The sequence below is a fragment of the Lagenorhynchus albirostris genome, chromosome X (genome assembly GCF_949774975.1).
Source record: "Lagenorhynchus albirostris chromosome X, mLagAlb1.1, whole genome shotgun sequence".
Classification (NCBI taxonomy): domain Eukaryota; kingdom Metazoa; phylum Chordata; class Mammalia; order Artiodactyla; family Delphinidae; genus Lagenorhynchus; species Lagenorhynchus albirostris.
In genome coordinates, this window is record NC_083116.1 from 72,645,211 (window position 1) to 72,666,654 (window position 21,444).

At 44.9% G+C, this 21,444-nt stretch overlaps 1 protein-coding gene across 1 annotated transcript; it reads right to left on the reverse strand.

Annotated features, from left to right (window-relative positions):
- Positions 1 to 1,857: 1,857 nt before the first annotated feature.
- OTUD6A (OTU deubiquitinase 6A) lies at positions 1,858 to 2,733 on the reverse strand. The gene has a single exon (XM_060138799.1). It carries the CDS (start codon positions 2,731 to 2,733, stop codon positions 1,858 to 1,860), a length of 876 nt encoding a protein of 291 aa, XP_059994782.1.
- Between the last annotated feature and the right edge of the window lie 18,711 nt (positions 2,734 to 21,444).

Below are 21,444 nucleotides of genomic sequence, written 5' to 3' on the forward strand. Positions count from 1 at the left end.
TAAATCCTTCCCTGGGAGATATTCCACTCCAGGCCACCATCAAGACTGCAGGCCCATTCCTCCTTCCAAAAACTTCATCTGTCACTGTGTCCTCCCCCTTCACTCCTGCTCCCTAACCCTCCAGGATTCCTTTGCTGAAGTCGATCCTGGGATACAAACTCTATATGAACTAAGTCAGCTATACAAACATGGAAAACCAGGTATTTTTTTAAACTGCTTTTATTCTTTAAACAAACTACTGTTCCCCTTTTCCCCTTTGTATATTTCATTTTAGAACATTTGGTGTGTACAAAGAATTTTTAAATGAATTTAAGTAATCTCACTGAAACATAGGATCTAAAGGTTAAATTTTTTAATTGTTTACTGCAAATCACTTCACTTTTACATTTTTTGGCAAATTCAAGATATCAACAAGTCTCAAATATCAACAAAAGTTTATCGCTCACTTTTTTTTTGCTTCATACCAGTTGCAGATATAACAAAATGAATCAACTACTTTAATACTTTTTAAAATCTCTCTTTAAATACTTTTTATCTCTAAGAATTAAGGAAAACGACTAAGTTCATATCTTTCACATTCATACCAGTTGTAGATAGAACAAAGTGGACCAACTGCTTGAACAACGTTATACCCTTTTATGTCTGAGAATAAAGGAAACTTACTAGTTGATGTCACCCCTCACAGCAAGTTAAACTACCTATCAGTCTGCCTCTTCTTAGTTCACATCAATTGCAGATATAATGAAATGAATCAACTACTTGAATAAAGTCATGTCCTTTCTTATATTTAATAAAGGAAATTAAATTGAGATCGTTCACATCTTAGAGCAAGCCTTATCTAGCCTATCAGTTTAGGTAAATGTACTTTCTACATTTAACGCTTACATTTAACTTCTAAAGTTAACAAACATTATTTAGAATTCAGGAAACATCTAAACAACTGTAATTAATTTGCAACCATACAAGGTTTTATGAAAAAAGAAAACAAAATACTAGGGCTTCCCTGGTGGCTCAGTGGTTAAGAATCCCGGGGACACAGGTTCGAGCCCTGGTCAGCGAAGACCCCACCCCACATGCCGCGGAGCAACTAAGCCTGTGAGCCACAGCTACTCAGCCTGCGCTCTGGAGCCTGCAAGCCACAACTACTAAGCCCACACACCATAACTACTGAAACCCGCGCGCCTAGAGCCCCCACACTGCAAGGAAGACCCAGTGCAGCCAAAAAAGAAAAAAGAAAAAAACTAGAGGAGGTCTTGTTTGTAACTTGAGACGTCTCCTGAGTAGCCCTGTTGAAGTGGAAAGCAAAACCCCCAAACAGCCCACGATACATTTTTTTCCCCAAAGAACTAAGCAAAAGGCATTCCCAAATCATTTCATTCACATCAACTCCAACTTTAAGTAATGAATACATTCACGGGGCAACCGGAACATTCTGAGCTAAACTGATTTTTTTCCCCAAGTGAAGAACGCATCAAACCAAGTTGCCATTTTTTGAACCCCAAAGTTACTTGCAACGTGACCAGTTCTCATGGGTGGGGCGCAGAGACCCTTCAGGGCAAGAAAGGTGAGAACTTGGCAAACTCACTCCGCTAGGGTAGGACGGTACAGATCTCTTCCTGGTCACCGGCCTCCGGTCCCCCTACCGCGTGAAAGAAGCAACCCAGGGACGATCGAGGAGGATAGAAGAGCGAGGGAGGAAGAAGGGGGGGCGGGGGAGGAGAGAGGGGTGAACTCTAAGTAAAATGAATAAACAAAACCTTGAGAAAACCGAAGGAAAAAAGCGGAGCCTGCTGAGGAGACGCGGCGGCGGCAGATTCGGCTCCAACGGCGGCCGCCACGGCGATGGCGGCAGCGGGCCTAGATGAGACGCCGGGCCACGCTCCCGCCGGAGCCGGTGTCGAGTGGCTTCACCGAGTTGTAGTGCTCCGCGCTGCTGTAGGAGTACTGCTTGCAGACCAGGGTGAGCGGCTTCTTGGTGTACTCCTCTCCGATGACGACGGCGGGCGAGTTGGCCTGGATCACCTCGATGGGGGTCTGCAGGACGTGCGACAGGGCCCTCAGCTCGAGCTGGCTTCCACACGACGCGCTGAACACGATGTCGTCGCAGTAGCTCAAGAAGTCGTCGCGGCTGCAGGCGTCGCCGGTTTCGGGGTTGCTGAAGAAGGGCAGGAAGTCGTCGACATGCTGCCGCATGTACTCGGCGGTGCGCCTCCGCAGGCTCCCCACGGTCACGGAGAACACCAGCTGGTCTTGGATGGCGCGGTACATGCAGTGGTCGTCGGCCGGGATATCCTTCACCTCCAGATGCTTGGCCCGCAGGATGGCGCCGAGCTTCATTTCCTCGTCATGGCGCAAGCTGTCCAGATGCTCCATCTCAGCCTTGTCCATCCAATCCTGGCTTTCTCTATTGAAGGCCTCCTTTCTTTTGTGCTTTCTCTGTGCCCTCCAGAGGTGAGGAGGCTTGTTCTCGAGATCCAGCTTGGCCAGATCTTCAGTGACAGAATCGAGGCTGCTGTTATCAGGGAAACTCTCCTGGAACTTCTCCAGCTCCTGCTGGTGCTTCTGCTCCATCTCGGCCTCGAGGCGAGCCACATCGAGGAGCAACTGCTTTCTTCTCTGCTTGTCGCTCTTGGGGATCGAGCTCTTCATGCCCTGAATGTGGGCCTGCAGCTCTGTCTTCTCGCGGCTGTGGCGTCGTAACATCCGCTGATGCTCACTCTGTGAATCTCCCATGATGTTTAAGGGCGGGCGAGAGTCGAAGTTTGGTGGCTGAAGTACCGCTACAGTTCACGTGAACAGTCTGACCACCGAACTGGCTAGAGCTCCTCAGCCTCCCCTGGCGGCTGTACTCTGTTCCCCTCACCCGCCGTTGCCCTCACTCTATTAACGGACCTCTCTGCCATTGGCCGCTGTCTCTCCGCGGCTACGCCTCCTAAACACTCCTGGCACTAGGATTGGCTGTTGGGAGACCCTACCTATGCTCCCATTAGACCACGTGGCAATACGTGCTTCCGGTTTTAGCGGGGTTCCTGTCCCGGATGTAAAATCCCGCCTTTGTGCCTTACGTGCAGCAACTGAGCTTGTGGAGGTTTTCGTGGACTCTGAACTGCGTACTTCACTTCCTAGCCTGAACACAATGCAGACACTGGTCCTGCTTGAGAATCACATGACAAATACTGTTACCCCAGCTGAATGTGCTCTGACACTGGACTTGTCATTGTTCCCAGTGTTCAGGAGGTAATGTGGCTCTCTCCAGTTCTTTAGCTGCCTTGACTGATGAACCCTTAATTTTTTGTGTGTGTGTGTGTGTGGTACGCGGGCCCCTCACTGTCGTGGCCTCCCCCGTTGCGGAGCACAGGCTCCGGACGCGCAGGCTCAGTGGCAATGGCCCACGGGCCCAGCCGCTCCGCGGCACGTGGGATCTTCCCGGACCGGGGCACGAACCCGTGTCCCCTGCATCGGCAGGCGGACTCTCAACCACTGTGCCACCAGGGAAGCCCTGAACCCTTAATTTTGTGTATCAGAACAAAGATATTTCCTTATGTTCCTGGGAACACAGAATCCTTTCAGTTTAGGCCTCAAATCCACCCTGTCCCATCTCAGTGTGAGAAAGCAACAACCTGAAAGTTCACTACAGCTGGGCAGACTTCGTCTCGTGCCAACAGAATGCACCTACCCTAAACTCCCCTTCTCCTGGGTTCCCAGCTTCCAAAATGGGCTCCCATGAAGCACGACAGTTGACCTTCATCAAGCCACTTCCTTCTGATTATTTTGAATCTCTAAAAGTTCTAAAAAATAAAATAAAATAAAGTAAAATAAAATGCCTAAGCTCTTTCAAACATGCTCTCATCCTGCCCCACTCTGCTCATCTGTATCTTGAATTCCCAAACGGGAAGGCTCTTGAGACAACCTCCTCCTTGTTACAAAGGAGGAAAGTGGACATTTGTCCAAGTTTTTACATATATCAAAACTTCAGTCGTTTTTATTGCTAAGTAGTATTCCATGATATGGATGTACTGTAGTTCATTTAACCATTCACCTGTTGAAGGACCTCTGGGTTATTTCCAGTTTGGGGTTGTTACAATCCCTGCTATAAACACCCATATACAGGTTTTCTGTGTGAGCACAGGGCTTCATTTCTCTGGGAAAAAATGCCCAGGAGTGCAATTTCTGGGTCATATTATAAGTGTATGTTTAGTTTTTTAAGAAGCTATTTTCCAGAGTGATTGTACCATTGTGCATTCTCACCAGCAGTGTATGCGGAATCCAGTTTCTCTGCATCCTCACCAGCATTTGGTGTTGTCATAATTTTTTATTTTTAGTCATTCTGATAGATGTGTAGTGACATCTCACTGTGGTTTTAATTTGTGTTTCCCTGGTGGCTAATCATGTTCATCTTTTCATGTGCCCATTTGCCATCTGTGCTGTATCCTCTTGGGTAAAATCTTTACGTCATTTGCCCATTTTATAACTGGACTGTTTTTTACCACTGAGTTTTGAGACTTCTTTCTATATTCTAGATACTTGTTCTTTGTTGGATATGTGCTTTGCAAGTATTTTCTCCCACATTGGAACTTGTCTTTTCATCTCTTGGTGTCTCTCAGAGCAAAAGTTTTAAATTTCGATGAAGTCCAATTTATCAATTTTTTCCCCTCTAAGTCATGGTTTTGGTGTCAAGAACTCTTTGTCTAACTCTAGATACCAAAGAATTTGTCCTTTTTTTTTTTTTTTACTAAAAGTTTTATAGTTTTGCGTTTTAAGTTGAAACCTGTGATCTGTTTTGTGTTTATTTTCATGTAAAGTTTGAGGCTTAAGCCAAGGTTCATTCTTTTGCCTGTGGTGGTCCAATTCCTCCAGCATCATTTGCTGGAAATGCTATGCTTCCTCCATTGAATTGGTTTCGCATCTTTGTCAAAAATCAGTTAGGCATATTTGTGTATGTCTATTTCTGGATTCTCTATTCTTTTCCATTGATCAATGTGTCTATCCCTCCTCCAACACCATAGTCTTGATTACTATGGAATAAATCTTGAATATAGGTAGACCCTTTCCTTCAATTTTATTCTTTTTTCAAAATTGTTTTAGCTATTCTAATTCTTTGTCTTTCCATATAAATTTTAGAATAATCTTGTCTATATCGACAAACAAATCTTTCTGGGATTTTCATAGGAATTGTGTTAGAGCCATATATTAATTTGAGGAGAATTGACATCTTTACTACGTTGAGTTTTCCAATCCATGAACACCTGGGTATGTATCTCCATTTATTTAAATTTTCATTGATTTTTTTCATGAATGTTTTATAATTTTCAGCATATATGTCCTGCACATATTTTGTTAGATTTACATTTAAGCATTTCATTCTCTGAGTGATTGTAAATGGTGTTGTGTTTTTAATTTTGGTGTTCACATGTGCATTGCTAGCATACAGAAATACAGTTGACTTTTGTATGTTCATCTTGTATTCTATGACCTTGTTCAACTGACTTACTATTTCTAGGTGTTTTATATTTTATTTCTTTTTGGTAGATTCGTTGGAATTTTCTATGTAGAGAATCATGTTGCCTGTGAATAGGGACAGTTTTATTTCATATTTCCAGTCTGTATCCTTTCATTTCCCTTTTTTGCCTTATTGCACTGATTATAACTTCTAGCACTATATTGAATAAGAGTGGTGAGGGCGGGCAGGCTCACTTTGTTCTGGGTCTTGGGGGAAAGCATTTCATCTTTCAACATTAAGTATGAATTAGCTGCAGGGTTTTTTTTGGGTTTTCTTGGTAGATGATCTTTATCAAGTTGAGGAAATTCCCCTCTCTATTTTTCTGAGACTTTTTTTTTGTAATATGAATGGGTATTGACTTTTGTCAAATATTTTTTTCTGCATCAATTGAATTGTTTGTGTGATTTTTCTTCTTTAGCTTATTAATATGGTGGATTACGTTGATGTACTGTCAAGTATTGAACCAGTCTTGCATCCCTGAAATTAACCCCATTTGGTCATGGTTTACAATTCTTTATATACGTCGCTCAATTCTATTTGCTAAGATTTTATTAGGGATTTAAAAATCTACCTTCACGAGAGATATTTGCCTGTAGGTTTCTCTTTCAGTACTGTTTTGTTTGGTTTTGATATTAGGGTAATACTAGCTTCATAAAATGAATTTGGAAGTCCTCCTTCCTCTTCTGTTTTTCTAGAAGAGATTATGTAACAGAGTTAATGCTTTCAGTGTTTGGTGGGATTCTTCAGTGAAAACATCTGGGCCAAAAGATTGCTGTTGGGGGAGCATTAAAATTACAAAATTGTTTTCCTTAATAGTTGTGGGGCTAATCGATTTCTCCATCGAACCTGAATGAGATCCTTGCTGGGTAGAATAATCTTGGTTGTTGGTTCTTCCCTTTCATCACTTTAAATATGTCATGCCACTCCCTTCTTGCTTATAGAGTTTCTGCTGAGAAATCAGCTGTTAACCTTATGGGAGTTCCCTTGTACGTTATTTGTCGTTTTCCCTGCTGCTTTCAATAATTTTTCTTTGTCTTTAATTTTTGCCAAGTTGATTACTATGTGCCTCGCTTGTTTCTCCTTGGGTTTATCTTGTATGGGAGTCTCTGCAGTTCCTGGACTTTGGTGGTTATTTCCTTTTCATGTTAAGGAAGTTTTCAAGTATAATCTCTTCAAATATTTTCTTCGGTCCTTTCTCTCTTTTCCTTCTGGGACCCCTATTCACAATATAATGTGAACATTATTGTGCTTAATGTTGTCCCAGAAGTCTCTTAGACTGTCTTCATTTCTTTTCATTCTTTTTCCTTTATTCTGTTCCATAGCAGTGAATTCCATCTCTCTGTCTTCCAGGTCACTTATCCGTTCTTCTGCCTCAGTTATTCTGCTATTGATTCCTTCTAGTGTAGTTTTCATTTCAGTTATTGTATTGTTTATCTCTGCTTGTTTGTTCTTTAATTTTTCTAGGTCTCTGTTAAACATTTCTTGCATCTTCTCGATCTTTGCCTCTATTCTTTTTCTGAGGTCCTGGATTATCTTCACTATCATTATTCTGAATTCTTTTTCTGGAAGGTTGCCTATTTCCACTTCATTTAGTTGTTTTTCTGGGGTTTTCTCTTGTTCCTTCATCTGGTACATAGCTCTCTGCCTTTTCATCTTGTCTATCTTTCTTTGAATGTGGTTTTTGTTCCACAGGTTGCTGGATTGTAGTTCTTTTTGCTTCTGCTGTCTGCCCTCTGGTGGATAGGCTATCTAAGAGGCTTGTGCAAGTTTCCTGATGGGAGAGAATGGTGGTGTGTAGAGCTGGCTGTTGCTCTGGTGGGCAGAGCTCAGTAACGTCCACAGCTGAGTTTTTGATAAGGATTAGTTGGCAGGGAGTTCAAGGCTATCTTTTCCAATAAGAAGCATTGGGAATGGTGATAGGTCATCTTGTTGATCAACAGCATATGCTTTGCCCGTTGGTGAGGTGGGAGGGGAAAAGAATTAATGCCTGTCTTGCAGGGGGCTGTGATGATCAAATGTATGTCAGGCACCCAGTTCAGTGTCCGGCTCCGAGGAAGACAGTAATAAATGGAAGTTCCTTTCCTCTACCTTACCCCAGTCCCTACCTCCCAGCTCCTGCCCCCACTCCATTCTCACACATCCTCCCCGTTTCATTTCATCACCGCCAGTCCTCCTCCCCTTCATAGGCCAGCAGAGATAGCAGTTTCCATGGTAATCAGCATACTCATTAGTTCAGAGTTTATTGGTCCTTAAGTGTCTGTCTGGACTGGGTTCCTAGCTCACATCAGAGGGAGATTTCCAGTGAGCTCAAGGGCTGCTGAGAAATTGTCAAACACAAGCCATTATATTCAAGTTTTCCTAATTAGAAATAATAGCATACAATGATATTTTGGTGTAAAGAGAGAAGATGTGAGGAAATCATCTCATCTTGGATGCTACAGTTGCTCACAGCTCCTATGCATCTGGAGAATAACTCCCCAGCACTCGGAGATGCAGGATTATATCGCTGGGGTATAGGTGTTGGAGTGTGAGTAAGGAGGCCGGGAGATTGAGCAACAGGAAGCCAACCTCACTGAAGGTATTTTGGGTATCTTTCTGAGGATTTGTTCTTTCCTCACCCTCCCACCTGTCCCTTCAGGCTCTAAGGTTATAAGAGTTTCCTGCTCTGTTCATGCTGGGTTTCTATACTGACCCCAGCTTTGTCCTTGACTGTACTCCTATGCTTGAACTGCTTTTCTCATTCGGTCAGCCACCATTTATCAGTCCTACGAGATGCCAGGCACTGTGCTAGGCACTGTGGATATAACCATGAACACAGTAGACAAAGATCCCTAACCTCAAGGAGCTTATAGCCAAGTAGGGGAAGACAGTCAAAAAACAAGGAACTGCAGAAACGTATGGTTTCAAGGTAATGGCTTTTTCTGCAATTTGCCTGGGCAGAAGAAAGGGCTAATTTAGAAATAACAGCCATCTCTTCTTTAAGCTCGTATGTTATTAGGGCAGCATCCTCTGGAACTTATAGGAAAATCAAATGTATAGACTATATAACTACCGCCATCACTACATCGATAGGTTCTGTTCACCGAGTACTTTCTCTCTTGTGTGTGTATTCTTTCCTTTTGGAAACATACCTTGCATGGAAGAGTTTGTACGTGGTTTCAGAATTTTACTGTGATGATGTTTGTCTACTTTGCAGATTTTCATGGCACCTAGCACAGCTGAGTGAAGGCAGTGGGGCAAGGTTTTCCCTGATGAAAATGAAGTGCTCTTTTGAGCATTTCTTACATTTCATTGATTTTCTTAGGTGTCCTTGTATTCTTATAACTAAAAGTACATAGGCATGGCTTAAATACTGGTTGACATTCACCCCATGGTTAAAAATTTTGGCCATCATACGGGAGGGATATTTAAATGGAGGGTTCCAGGAACAAACCCTGCTGATGTGGGAAATATGACAATCTCTTTAAATTCACACTCCACATGCCCTCATAGCATCTTGCCATTATTGCAGTCTAAAGATTAACCTGAGCATCCTGCATCTCTTCGTGGCTAAGTTTGCAGCCCCAGGAGAGAGAGATACAGCTCTCAGTGCCCGTGAGGTCACGGTGTTCCAAGCTTCTCCATTGTTGGAAGCACCAGAGACCCCAAAGCAGAAGACGAGAGGACGGGTATGTAATTTTAGGGTCATTTTAGGGCAGTACTTTAAAGGATGTTAAAGTGAATCATGTATGTTAGGAAAAATATCTCTTACACGAATATATTTCTTTGTCAAAGGTGTGTATGCGTGTGTGTGAGAGTTGAGTGTATGTGTGCGTGTGCATTGTGTGTGTGTGTGCATGTGTGGATACTGTGTGCATGCACAGTGTGTGAGAGTGTGTGTCTGTGTCCCATCTCGTCATGTTCCTGTTCTCCAATCACAGCAAGGAGTGTACTGTCCATTGTGTCTCTTTGGGACCAGAACTGCACGTATCTAGCCTTGAATTCAGCTTCCTTCATGAGTCCCTTCTCCCGTCCCTGGCAAGAACTGGAAAACAGGACCTAGTGAGGGGTCAGAAAATTGCAGAGAAATAAAACTGTGCAGAAGGCGGCAATGAGGATGAAAAACCATAATTCCGACTGGAAGAAGAGTAGAGCTACTGTTAGCGTCTTGTTTTACTCTTATGAATCTGGATGTATCCCCTATGTAGAGTTTAAGTCAAAACTCCAGACTTAATACTAAAAAGGAAGCATAGTTTGGAAAGATAGTTTTGAAAAAATCAAGGAAAATTCACATAAGTCTTAAGAAAATGGTTTCATTCTGTGATGCATTACTGAGAAATAAAGTTCTTAAATCTGTATAACTGTTATCAGGCAATTTATAGGTGTTTTATCTAGTACTGGGACATAAGAAGAATAACTGGAATAACAGGAATACATTGGCTGGCTTTAAATTAGAGCTTTTTAAGGAGAAAACTGTGACAAGATTGTATGTCCACTCAGTGAGATTTATTTTCTAAGCAAGAACTGTTTGGAAGATTCAGCATAAATATGAAAATCTGTTCCCAAAAGGGCTTGAACCTGCTTGCCCTAAGGCAGTTTTCTTCTCTGAAACAGAAGCATATCCATATAGTCTTTAATGTATATTCTTTATATCTTGTACTTAGAAGGTGATAATTATGCATTGTATATATGATTGTGTGCCTTGCAATAAAATAAGAACTGTACCTAAAATAACAAAACAAAACAAAAAACAAGGAACTGCAGAATGGCATGCAAAATTAAAGCTGAGCTTTGGAACAATCTTCCTCTTGACTAGGGTCCCAGCCCTGTTTCTTCCTTTTTTCCTCCTTATCAATGGTCTATATACTCAGTGTAGCTTCTCCTTCCCCATCTGCTAAGGGATCACATGCGTTCATGTAGGAGAGTGTGAGACTCGTTACTGTCACCAGTGGCATGAGGTTAGATGTAAGGGTGAGTCTTCTGGGAGAAATGGCCATGTGAGCCCCCCAAATCCTGGGGTCCCTTTGGAAATAGGAAAGGTCCCTGTTGCCCACCAGGGCAGAGGAGAGCAGCCATCTCCAGTCCTCTGGCACCTTCCAGCTGAGTCAGTCTTGGCCTTTCCTGCCCCCATCCCTGACGTTCTGTTTTGGTTTCTTGGTCAGCCTCCACCTCCTGATCATTCTTAGTTTGCCAGCTGTGAGAAAGGGCGACTGGAACTTGAACCAGAAAGCCCTGCCCAACAAGCAGAAGAGTTGGATGGGATGGGTGTGGGTGTGAAGTGTGCAGGAAAAACCCCCTAGCATAGTGAGGACACCTTTGAAAGAATTTGACTAAACCATTAAGTGCAGAAGATGGGAGCTACCATGATCTCTGGGTCAGCTGAGAAATGGGAGGTGACCCACGGGCCTTCCTAGGTCACTGAGTGGGGTCTGCTCTCTGGATGTGACAGAAAAAGTCAACTGCTGACCACATGATCCTGGGACTGAGGGTTGCCAAGTTTAGCAAATAAAGACACAAGACACCATTAAATTTGAATTTCAGGTGAACAGTGAATGTTTTAGTATAAGTATGTCCCATGCAATATTTGGGGCATACTTATACTAAAACATTATTCGTTTATGTGAAATTCAGATTTAACTGGCATCCTGTATTCTATCTGGGAACCCTATGAGGGTGGGGTAAAAACTGCTATGTTAGGGAAGGACTAACTTTGTTTTTTTTGTCTGTTTCCAGGGGAGTAGAGTAGGACCAGTGGAGAGCTGGGCCTCGGTCTGAGAGCAGGAAGAAGGATTTCACTGGCAGGGCACTCGATGACAGCCATGAGGAGCCCTCCATGAGTAACTTGGAATTAGAAACCTTGGAGAGTCCTTCCAGCTCTGACAGTCTGTGAGCCTCAGAATCTCTAGGGATTTTAAAAGGATGGGGTGGGGAGATGATGGAGGAGGATAAGACTAAGAATTAGAAGCCCCCAAAGAGCCTTCACCATTTTTCTCTTTGGTGTTAGGATGGTGGGATGCATGGAGATGCATCAGCTGGGCACATGGCTTTCTCTGTGCAGATGGGAAGTCAGAGTTTCTATAATATTCCCAACACTCTTGCTGTCATTGATTCTGCTCTTACATTTTTGACACCCATTTTCCAAGGTAACACTGCTTGGAGGGAAACCCATCCCAGGGCAGGCCCAGACTTTGGGCTTTCTTTCTTCAGTGCCCATCCCCTCCTCTTAAGGACAGTGGCAGCAGCAACCTACATGTGGACACCATTTCACAGCTCACAAAGTGACTGACCATCTGTTCCTTATGTGGATTCTCACAAGTCCGAGAGGGAGTATTCATCTCCTATTTACATTTGAGGAAGACAAACCCCAGAGATTTGCCCAGTGCCAGGCAAATGGGTCAGGCCTCCACCCGCTCAGGCATTTTTATAATGAACACCAGTGCGTGCCTGCCATGTAGCCTGTGTTAGGGGCTGAGCACGTGAGAAGAGTAAGACCCAGTACCACCCAGTTTCTGCCCCTGAGAGCTCCCAGACCAGGGTGGGAGGTGGAGGAGTCAAGGTCAGTGGATGGACAGATGCATGAAGAGGCAAGAATAACAAAACCCAAGTCCTCAGGGCTGGCTGAGTACGAGTGAGGATCCCCCTCAGGGCCAGCTCTGTGGAGACAGAGACCACTCAGCAGCTAGGCATTCTTCCTCTGTGGCGGGCAGAGGGTCCTCTCTTTTCGGGCTGGCTGCAGTCTCCACTTGCTGCCTTGGCTCTGTCCCTGGACGTGTCCCTGGGCCCCGTGCATTTGGCCCACAGCCCACCTGGGCCAGACGGAGGCAGCTTCTACTTGGCAGGGAAGTGCAGATCTTTTCCCTGCTAGGCTCCCCAGGGCCTCGCGGAGGCTTCTCCTTCCCCGCCCCCACCCCCATCCTTTTGTCCAGTAGAATCTTTCCTGGAATTCCAATTGGAAGCAGAGTAAAAGAGAGCTAGTGCTCTCTTTCAAGTGGGAGCTGGCAACTCCAGAGCCCTTTGCTCAGCCCCCGCTGCAGTTGCCCCGGCAGCAGGTCTCTGGAAGCCCAGGGTCAGCAGAACACACTTTAGAAACCGGCAGCCGGCTTCATGTGACATCACAGGGCCTGCTTGCCCCACAGGCACCTCTCACAGATGGTGGCCCGAGCTAAGCTTCTAATTTGCCCTGTCAGCCTTGCAAGAAGTCTCGTCTTCTTGCATTTCCTTCCCTGCTATCCATCCAGAGACCGAGTCAGAACCTTGGCCATTACCAGTGACTCCTATCCCCCACCCCCTCCACACCAGAGGCCCAGGCAGGACTGTTTCTTTTCTTTTTTTCTTAATTTTAATTTAAGACATTTTTATTGAAGTATAGTTGATTTACAATGTTGTGTTAGTTTCAGGTGTACAGCAAAGTGATTTGGTTATATGTGGGTATATATAGATACATATGTATACATATATTACATGTATATACATATATATATGCATATATATCCTTTTTCAGATTCTTTTCCATTATAGGTTGTTACAAGATATTGAGTAGAGTTCCCTGTGCTGTCCAGTACGTCCTTGTTGGTTATCTGCTTCATACATAGTAGTGTGTGTCTGTTAATCCTAAACTCCTAGGGGGACTGTTTCTTACCTGCCAGAGCTGTTTCTGTCCCTTGCTTCTCGTCTGTGTTCAGTGTTTATGGAGCTTTGTTCCCCGTTGGGGGATAGTCTCAGGAAGTTTCCCCAACAGGAGGTGGGCTAAGGAGTGGGCTGCCCTTACCCCAAACAATGAAGTCAGTCTAGCAGGGCGAGAGATGTGGGCCAGCAGGCCTTGCAGCGCTGGGGAAAGTCCCCATGAGCCCATGCATTTACATTATGTGGCTGCAGAACTGGGCCTGCAAGTGGGTATTAGACAGGAGGAGGGGGATGGGCCTGTGTGTCTATCATGGGGGCAACTAGGTCCCTGGTCCCTGACAGTCACCCCGGGCCTGACAGTCGTCCTGTGGCATTTGGCACAAGTCACCATCCCTGGTCAGAAGCTGATGGCACCTCGTCCGGGTCCCCAGGATTAAGCCCAAACTCCTCATCCCCGTGTCCTGACTCAGAGATTGTCTCCGTTGCCCTTTTCAGCCTCCCTTCCCAGCAGCCCCTTCACCACCATTCAACACCCTCCACACATTTCCTGAAGGACTGGATGGGACGAAACTGAAAGCAAGGAAGGTTTGCAGGCCAAGGTGGAGTGCATGGTGGCGGCTCACCAGCGAGGCTCCCCTGTAGAGGCTTCTGAGCCTCAGAGAGGACAGTGCTTACGTGGGGCCTCTGCATCAGACGAGACACCCAGAATCCAAACGTTTCCCACCATCCTGACTCCCGGCAGTCTGCCCTGAGCCACCGTCATATCTGCATGGATTATTGCCATCCTCCCTCAAAAGGCTCCTTCTTCTTCCATGGCCCTTTAAAACCGGAAGGCAATCCTTTCCTCTTTCTGCTCAAAACCCCACACTGACACCCCATTTCAGTCAGAGGAGAAGGCCAAGGCCTTACACCCTCTGGCCCTGTCAAGCTCTCTGACGTCACCTCCTCAGCTCCTTTCACTCACTCAGCTCCAGGCTTCTGCTCCTCCGCACCTGCCAGGCACACCCACCTGTGACCTACTCCTCCCCAATCACATTGTCACCAAAAGACCATAGACAGCTGGGCCTCATAAACCAAAATGTAGACTCGGGGTGCCATGTGTGCCCTGGGCTCCTCCCTGCCCCCTCTCCCCTCATCCACACTGGCTCTGGAGGCCTCTCAGCAGCCCCATCCTCACCTCCACTCACTTCCCACACCAGAGCTCCATCTACACTTCTCTGCACAAGTGTGCAAGAGGGTGTCACAATCATAGCCCGGGCCATGCCCAAGTGGGTAAAGTGCAGGTGGGTAGACGGTTGGAAGGAACTGGACAAGCAGCCGCAGCGTGTAGTCCTGTGGTCCTGTGGTGGGGGGAGGGCAGGTTAGGGGGTGGAGACTAGGCAGGGGGTGGAGACTAGGCAGGGGGTGGAGACTAGGCAGGGGTGGAGACTAGGCAGGGGCTGAAGAAGAAAGCACAAAGGGAGGAAACCCCACCAGCCCCTGAGCAGGTGGGACTGGCCAGCCCAACTGCACTTACCGGGAGCCACTGGGACCCTGGCCGTAATGCTCTTGCCCTCCAAGAAGGACCTCAAGACCGCCCTGGAGGTCTTTGCTCTTTTCCAGTGGACCCTCAGCGCCTTGGTTATCGGTGAGTCTTTGGCCTTTGGCAGGGTGACCAAAAGTCCTGGTTTGCCTGGGACTGAGGGCTTATAGGGTTTAGCGGGACTCTCGATACTGAAATCTGTGTTATCTCAGGCAAAGCAGGACAGTTGGCCACCCGGGCCTCTAGCCTGACGCGCTTGGGCATGGTCCACGTGGAATCTGTGAGTGCGCACATGGGTATGGGTGCCTGCCTGTGCAGGAATGTGTGTGCACGTGTGTGTGAGCCAGCCCTGTGGCCGGTGTGTGTAGTGAGCCCTCCTGGGTCGTCAGTGGGGCCTGGAAGGCATGTCTGGGGGAGATGGGGAGCAAGTCCACTGAGGCTTGCCAAGGAAATGGGCTTAGCTGCAACCTTGGGGACCTGAGCAGACCATCGGTGTGAGACAGTTGTCCTGGTGGCAGAGGGAGCTCTGAAAACCTCTTGTCCAAAAGAATTCATCCATTTATCCATCCGTTTTCCCCTTTTATCCACACCACAAATATTTTGTGAAAGTTCTTTAGATGCTGGCTATGGTACTGTAGGTGCTGAAGCAAACCATCCCTATGGGAGGGGGGGCCTGGAACAAAATTCTCTCTTTTTTTTTGGTACGCGGGCCTCTGACTGTTGTGGCCTCTCCCGTTGTGGAGCACAGGCTCCGGACGCGCAGGCTTAGCGGCCATGGCTCACAGGCCTAGCCGCTCTGCGGCATGTGGGATCTTCCCGGACCGGGGCACGAACCCGTGTCCCCTGCATCAGCAGGCGGACTGTCAACCACTGCGCCACCAGGGAAGCCCAAAATTCTCATTTTTTAAGTGGTTTAGGTGAGTACTTGTCTGGAGGCAGGGTCATGACCTAAATGACCTTGGAAGATATCTGGGAAGGAAGAATGCAGGTGGGCCCTGGGAGCCTGAGACTTACCAGTCAATAGGGAGAGTGAGCTGGAGAACAGGGATTGGGGGGCTCAGATGCCTGCCTGGGGTGGGTATCAGGATGCCTGAATGCTAAAAAGATCAGTGTTAACCTAGGAATTATGGGCAATCAGAGCTGGAAGAGACCAGGAGAAAGGAATTCATATGTACCAGCTACTTACTTTGTGCCAGGCATTTGCATACCTATGGTTTCATTTTAGCCTGCTGCCAACCTTATGAGGTAGAAGCTATTGTTATGCATAATAATACACACTAATAGCTACACACACACATAATGATAGCTTGCACTCATATAGTATTAGCTAACATCTACTGCACTTTTTTTTTCATGCCAGATACTCTTCTAAGCACCTGACATGCCTAATCATCTCCATTGTACAGATGAGGAAGTTGAGGTACATGCAGTACAAGTGGGCCATCCAAGACTGCATAGTTAGCAAGTGGAAGAGCTGGCCTGGGAGCTGAATCCACAAGGGGCCTGATTCTGGCCTATGAGCTACTGTCCCTAGCTCCTGCATCTCCTTACTTACTGCTGACTGGGAGGCTGGGTGTGGACATGGCCCTAGAGTACATGTTAGGCCAGAGAGGAAGGAGGAAGCCAGGCCTTCTGCGTATGTAAACATTCTCGACTGAAAGGGGAAAAAGGTCAGCTCCGAATGGCCTCTTGCTGAGGACCAGGGCCCCAGCCGGGCCTCTGCTCTCTCCCTCCATGCAGCCCAGGCCTTGGGGCCCTCTCCTCAGTGAGAGCTGAGTTCCCTTTCTTGAGCTCTTGTCCTATCTCCACAGACTTGCCTCATTACCACTGCCTCCCCTCACTGCCACCATGTTCCCATGAGAGAGAAGAGTCCCCAAGGCCTAGGACCTGACACTGCGTTGAGGGAGAAGTATGACCATTATGGACGGCCAGCCCAGGCCAGGCCCACATCGGGGCCTGGAGCCTTTAGACTGGTAGTTCCCCTTCCTCAGTCTTGTCCAGAATGTTGCTCCTCAGAGGTAACCACTGTTAATAGTTTGTGTGTATGTAGCCAGAGATTATGGATATAAAAATATATATATTTCACCACATGCATGCGTGTGCATGCACATACACATATAGCCAAGGGGCAGAAAAATATGGATGTTAAAAACACAGTCTTGGGCTTCCCTGGTGGCGCAGTGGTTGAGAGTCCGCCTGCCGATGCAAGGGACACGGGTTCGTGCCCCGGTCCAGGAAGATCCCACATGCTGTGGAGCGGCTGGGCCCGTGAGCCACGACCGCTGAGCCTGCGCGTCCGGAGCCTGTGCTCCGCAATGGGAGAGGCCACAACAGTGAGAGGCCCGTGTACCACAAAAAAAAACAAACAAAAACCCCCAACACAGACTTTGAGCCAGACTGCCTGTGTTCAAATTCCAGCTCTACTCCTTACTATCTGTGTTCCTTTAGCAGGTTATTGATTTTCTCTGAGTCTTGTTTTCTTCATTTGTAAAAAGGGCGTGTGAGAGTGTATTAATTGGGCTGGCCCGTGTACGCTGTGGTAACCAAGTAATGTGGAGATCTCAGCGGCTTAACTCAACAAATGCTTATTTCTGCTCGTGTTAAACATCCAACACAGGTTGGTGGGAATCTCTGCTCTCTGTGGACACAAATGTTCAGGCTGATGGAGGCCCCGCCAAATTGTGAGGTTGCAAAATGCAGCTTCAGAGATGACCACCAAGTTGGCAGGAAAGGGAACAGAGGCCTCATGCACACTCCTTTCTGCCACCACCAGAACGGCAGGTGTAAACAACAATGAGCCTTATTCTGAACTTCATTAATTATGAGGTTGAGATCTTTCCATGTATTTATCAGCAATTAGTATTTCTTTTTCTGTTAAGGGCCCATTCATGACCTTTGTCCATTTTTCTATTAAATTTCAGTTGACTCTTAGAGGACAAATAAGAAATAAATGAAGAAGGAAGAGTGTTCAGGGCAGAGACTGGGCAACAGCTGACAAGGCTGGGATGAGGGGAGAGCGTAAAGCATTCAAGAAGTAGCCAGTGGTTAAGTGGGATGAGGGGGTAAGAGGCACAGAACTGGCGCTCAATACATAGTGAATGAATGAATGGGAGAGAGAAGACAGAGGAGACTGGCAAAAGAGGCAGGGGACAGATTGTGTAGGCCACTGTCAACCATGGAAAAGTGTTTGGACTTTTTCCATGTGGAGCCATAACTGGGCTGGGCACAGAGCAACAGCATCAGATTGGTGTTTTTGAGAGATCACTACAGTTATTTCTGGGTAGCAAACTGATTTTTTTAATTAATTTATTTTTTTACATCTTTATTGGAGTATAATTGCTCTACAATGGTGTGCTAGCTTCTGCTCCACAACAAAGTGAATCAGCTATACATAAACACACGTTCCCATATCTCCTCCCTCCTGTGTCTCCCTCCTTCCCACCCTCCCCATCCCACCCCTCCAGGCGGTCACAAAGCACTGAGCTGATCTCCCTGTGCCACGCGGCTGCCTCCCACCAGCCATCAACTTCACGTCCGGTAGTGTATACATGTCCATGCCTCTCTCTCGCCCTGTCACAGCCCACCCCTCCCCCTCCCCATATCCCCAAGTCCATTCCCTAGTAGGTCTGTGTCTTTATTCCTGTCTTACCCCTAGGCTCCTCATGATATTTTTTTTCTTAAATTCCATACATATGTGTTAGCATACGGTATTTGTCCATCTCTTTCCGTCTTACTTCACTCTGTATGACAGACTCTAGGTCCATCCACCTCATTACAAATAGCTCAATTTCATTTCTGTTTATGGCTGAGTAATATTCCATTGTATATATGTTCCACATCTTCTTTATCCATTCAACCAATGATGGACACTTAGGTTGTTTCCATCTCTGGGCTATTGTAAATAGAGCTGCAATGAACATTTTGGTACATGACTCTTTTTGAATTATGGTTTTCTCAGGGTATATGCCAAGTAGTGGGATTGCTGGGTTATATGGTAGTTCTATTTGCAGTTTTTAAAGGAAACTCCATACTCTTCTCCATAGTGGCTGTACCAATTCACATTCCCACCAGCAGTGCAAGAGTGTTGTCTTTTCTCCATACCCTCTCCAGCATTTATTGTTTCTAGATTTTTTGATGATGGCCATTCTGACTGGTGTGAGATTATGTCTCATTGTAGTTTTGATTCACATTTCTCTAATGATTAATGATGTTGAGCATTCTTTCATGTGTTTGTTGGCAGTCTGTATATTTTCCTTGGAGAAATGTCTGTTTAGGTCTTCTGCCCATTTTTGGATTGAGTTGTTTGTTTTTTTGTTATTGAGCTGCATGTGTTGCTTATAAATTTTGGAGATTAATCCTTTGTCAGTTGCTTCATTTGAAAATATTTTCTCCCATTCTGAGGGCTGTCTTTTGGTCTTGTTTATGGTTTCTTTGCTGTGTAAAAGTTTCGAAGTTTCATTAGGTCCCAATTGTTTATTTTTGTTTTTATTTCCATTTCTCTAGGAGGTGGGTCAAAAAGGATCTCGCTGTGATTTATGTCATAGAGTGTTCTGCCTATGTTTTCCTCTAAGAGTTTGAAAGTTTCTGCCCTTACATTTAGGTCGTTAATCCATTTTGAGCTTATTTTTGTGTATGGTGTTAGGGAGTGATCTAATCTCGTACTTTTACATATACCTGTCCAGTTTTCCCAGCAACACTTATTGAAGAGGGCTGTCCTTTCTCAACTGTACGTTCCTGTCTCCTTTATCAAAGATAAGGTGACCATATGTGCGTGGGTTTATCTCTGGGCTTTCTATCCTGTCCCATTGATCTATCTTTTTGTTTTTGTGCCAGTACCATACTGCCTTGATTACTGTAGCTTTGTAGTATAGTCTGAAGTCAGGAAGCCTGATTCCTCCAGCTCCATTTTTCGTTCTCAAGATTGCTTTGGCTATTCGGGGTCTTTTGTGTTTCCATACAAATTGTGAAATTTTTTGTTCTAGTTCTGTGAAAAATGCCAGTGGTAGTTTGATAGGGATTGCATTGAATCTGTAGATTGCTTTGGGTAGTAGAGTCATTTTCACAATGTTGATTCTCCCAATCCAAGAACATGGTACATCTCTCCATCTATTTGTATCATCTTTAATTTCTTTCATCAGTGTCTTATAATTTTCTGCATACAGGTCTTTTGTCTCCTTAGGTAGGTTTATTCCTAGATATTTTATTCTTTTTGTTGCAATGGGAGTGCTTTCTTGATTTCACTTTCAGATTTTTCATCATTAGTGTATAAGAATGCCAGAAATTTCTGTGCATTAGTTTTGTATCCTGCTACTTTACCAAATTCATTGATTAGCTCTAGTAGTTTTCTCATAGCATCTTTAGGATTCTCTATGTATAGTATCATGTCACCTGCAAAGAGTGACAGCTTTACTTCTTCTTTTCCGATTTGGATTCATTTTATTTCTTTTTCTTCTCTGATTGCTGTAGCTAAAACTTCCAAAACTATGTTGAATAAGAGTGGTTAGAGTGGGCAACCTTGTCTTGTTCCTGATCTTAGTGGAAATGCTTTCAGTTTTTCACCATTGAGGATGATGTTGGCTGTGGGTTTGTCATATATGGCCTTTATTATGTTGAGGAAAGTTCGCTCTATGCCTACTTTCTGCAGGGTTTCTATCATAAATGGGTGTTGAATTTTTTCAAAAGCTTTTTCTGCATATATTGAGATGATCATATGGTTTTTCTCCTTCAATTTGTTAATATGGTGTATCACGTTGATAGATTTGCGTATATTGAAGAATCCTTGCATTCCTGGAATAAACACCACTTGATCATGGTGTACGATCCTTTTAATATGCTGTTGGATTCTGTTTGCTAGTATTTTGTTGAGGATTTTTGCATCTATGTTCATCAGTGTTATTGGCCTGTAGTTTTCTTTCCTTGTGACATCCTTGTCTGGTTTTGTTATCAGGGTGATGGTGGCCTCATAGAATGAGTTTGGGAGTGTTCCTCCCTCTGCTATATTTTGGAAGAGTTTGAGAAGGATAGGTGTTAGCTCTTCTCTAAATGTTTGATAGAATTTGCCTGTGAAGCCATCTGGTCCTGAGCTTTTGTTTGTTGGAAGATTTTAATCACAGTTTCATTTTCAGTGCTTGTGATTGGTCTGTTCATATTTTCTATTTCTTCCTGGTTCAGTCTTGGCAGGTTGTGCATTTCGAAGAATTTGTTCATTTCTTCCAGGTTGTCCATTTTATTGGCATAGAGTTGCTTGTAGTAATCTCTCATGATCTTTTGTATTTCTGCAGTGTCAGTTGTTACTTCTTTTTCATTTCTAATTCTATTGATTTGGGTATTATCCCTTTTTTTCTTGATGAGTCTGGCTAATGGTTTATCAATTTTGTTTATCTTCTCAAAGAACTAGCTTTTAGTTTTATTGATCTTTGCTATCATTTCCTTCATTTATTTTTCATTTATTTCTGATCTGATCTTTATGATTTCTTTTCTTCTGCTAACTTTGGGATTTTTTTGTTCTTCTTTCTCTAATTCCTTTAGGTGCAAGTTTAGGTTGTTTATTCGAGATGTTTCCTGTTTCTTAAGGTGGGATTGTATTGCTATAAACTTCCATCTTAGAACTGCTTTTGCTGCATCCCATAGGTTTTGGGTTGTCGTGTCTCCATTGTCATTTGTTTCTAGGTATTTTTTATTTCCCCTTTGATTTCTTCAGTGATCACTTCGTTATTAAGTAGTGTATTGTTTAGCCTCCATGTGTTTGTATTTTTTACAGATCTTTCCTGTAATTGATATCTAGTCTCATAGCGTTGTGGTCAGAAAAGGTACTTGATAC

Excerpts from the sequence above, each read along its gene's own strand:
- OTUD6A (XM_060138799.1), bottom strand. The coding sequence starts at position 2,733 with ATGGGAGATTCACAGAGTGAGCATCAGCGGATGTTACGACGCCACAGC.